The sequence below is a fragment of the Chinchilla lanigera genome, unplaced genomic scaffold, assembly GCF_000276665.1.
Source record: "Chinchilla lanigera isolate Chin_1 unplaced genomic scaffold, ChiLan1.0 scaffold00172, whole genome shotgun sequence".
NCBI classification, from domain to species: Eukaryota; Metazoa; Chordata; class Mammalia; order Rodentia; family Chinchillidae; genus Chinchilla; species Chinchilla lanigera.
Genome location: NW_004955573.1, coordinates 1,581,115 through 1,582,546, shown reverse-complemented (window position 1 = coordinate 1,582,546; position 1,432 = coordinate 1,581,115). Strand labels below are relative to the sequence as shown.

Sequence of the window (1,432 nt, the reverse complement as noted above, 5' to 3'; positions counted from 1 at the left end):
TACTATTTCCAACCAGGTTCAGTAAGAAGAACAAGGAGAATATTGACCCTTACATATACATGCCCTTTGGGAATGGACCTAGGAACTGCATTGGCATGAGATTTGCACTCATGAACATGAAACTTGCTCTCATACGAGTCCTGCAGAACTTCTCCTTCCACACTTGTAAAGAAACCCAGGTCAGTCAAGAAACTTTCTGCATAAACAGTGCCTTATCAGGAGGTCTTTGAAAAAACTAATGTATCTATATGCAAAAATGAACATGTTTATGCATCTTTTCATAATTTGTTCTATGGGAAAAGGATGTATTTGGACTTGGTACAAACTTCAAGGTTCCTTCAGCTGTGGAGCTGGAAATCTGTGTGCAATTATAAAGCACAGCTATAAAGATCATGTGGAGTGAATGCAAATTAGCATAATGTGCTTATATGTAGTTCTTAAAATCAAAGTCTTAAATTTAAAGTCTTAAATTCCAGTTTCAAGTGAAGCGGAGATGGGACGTGTTCTGCAAAAATTATGAAGTGCTGTGTTTACATCAGCATGGTGCCTGAGTGGTGCTGTCCTTTGCTAGAACTTAAGGAACTCTCTTGTAACAGCAGTTCTCAAACCCTGGTTCTACTCTGAAATCCCTAGGAGCTTTAAAATCTCCTGATGCCTGATGCATGGGTAATTTTAGATATTCTAAAATGATTCACTCAGAGTTAAGGTTTAAAAGCTCCCCACTGGTTCTCAGTTGGAGCCAAGATTGAGACTCACTGATTTTACTGCTGGATATGAAGAACTCTCACCACTGAGGGACATCCTGACTACTTGAGCACATGTTTCAGGAGCTCTGCTCCAGACAAACTAGGTACTTTTTATAATCTCATAATAAGTGTATGGATCTTCATGTCTTTATCCTCCCCATTGTACTATTTTGAAATCCTATTTTAATTCTCAAATTCCTCTGAGAGATTTTCCCTATCTTTCCAGGGCCCACTAATGGCTACTGTAGAGTACTATCACCACTTAAGTTAATACTTTGCCACGAAACCATACAATTTGGTAATTTTCTCCATATCGGTGGATATCTCCCTTCCTTGTATATTATCTCATTTTATTCCTTTTGTTAACCCCTAGCGGTACCTTAAAGGGACTTTTCCTGCTGCAAGCATTTGGAAAATGTTTAAGAAATGATTTGTTGTTTTGGAGGTCTTAATACAAGCTTTAAACTATTTTCATTTAAAAATTTAACAGATGTCATTTGTATGTGTGCATGTGTGTGTATATATATCTGTCTGTTTCCAGGGACAATCCATAGCAGAGTTAAATCATAAGGTGGTGTATATACAGGATGATTTGAAATACCTCTCCTGAAAAACTTAAAGAACAATGATCATTGAGTAATATAAACAATGATTGATAAGGTTAATCTGAAGGTTGGAGTGAATGT

The 1,432-nt window shown here is 37.0% G+C and overlaps 1 protein-coding gene across 1 annotated transcript in view; it reads left to right on the top strand.

Moving 5' to 3' along the window:
- Positions 1-16: 16 nt before the first annotated feature.
- Positions 17-1,432, top strand: part of LOC102008274 (cytochrome P450 3A17-like) — a gene marked incomplete at its 5' end in the record, with an annotated part of 2,615 nt that continues 1,199 nt past the window's right edge. The window contains 1 exon segment of the mRNA XM_013509483.1: positions 17-179. Coding sequence (XP_013364937.1) covers positions 17-179 — 163 coding nt within the window.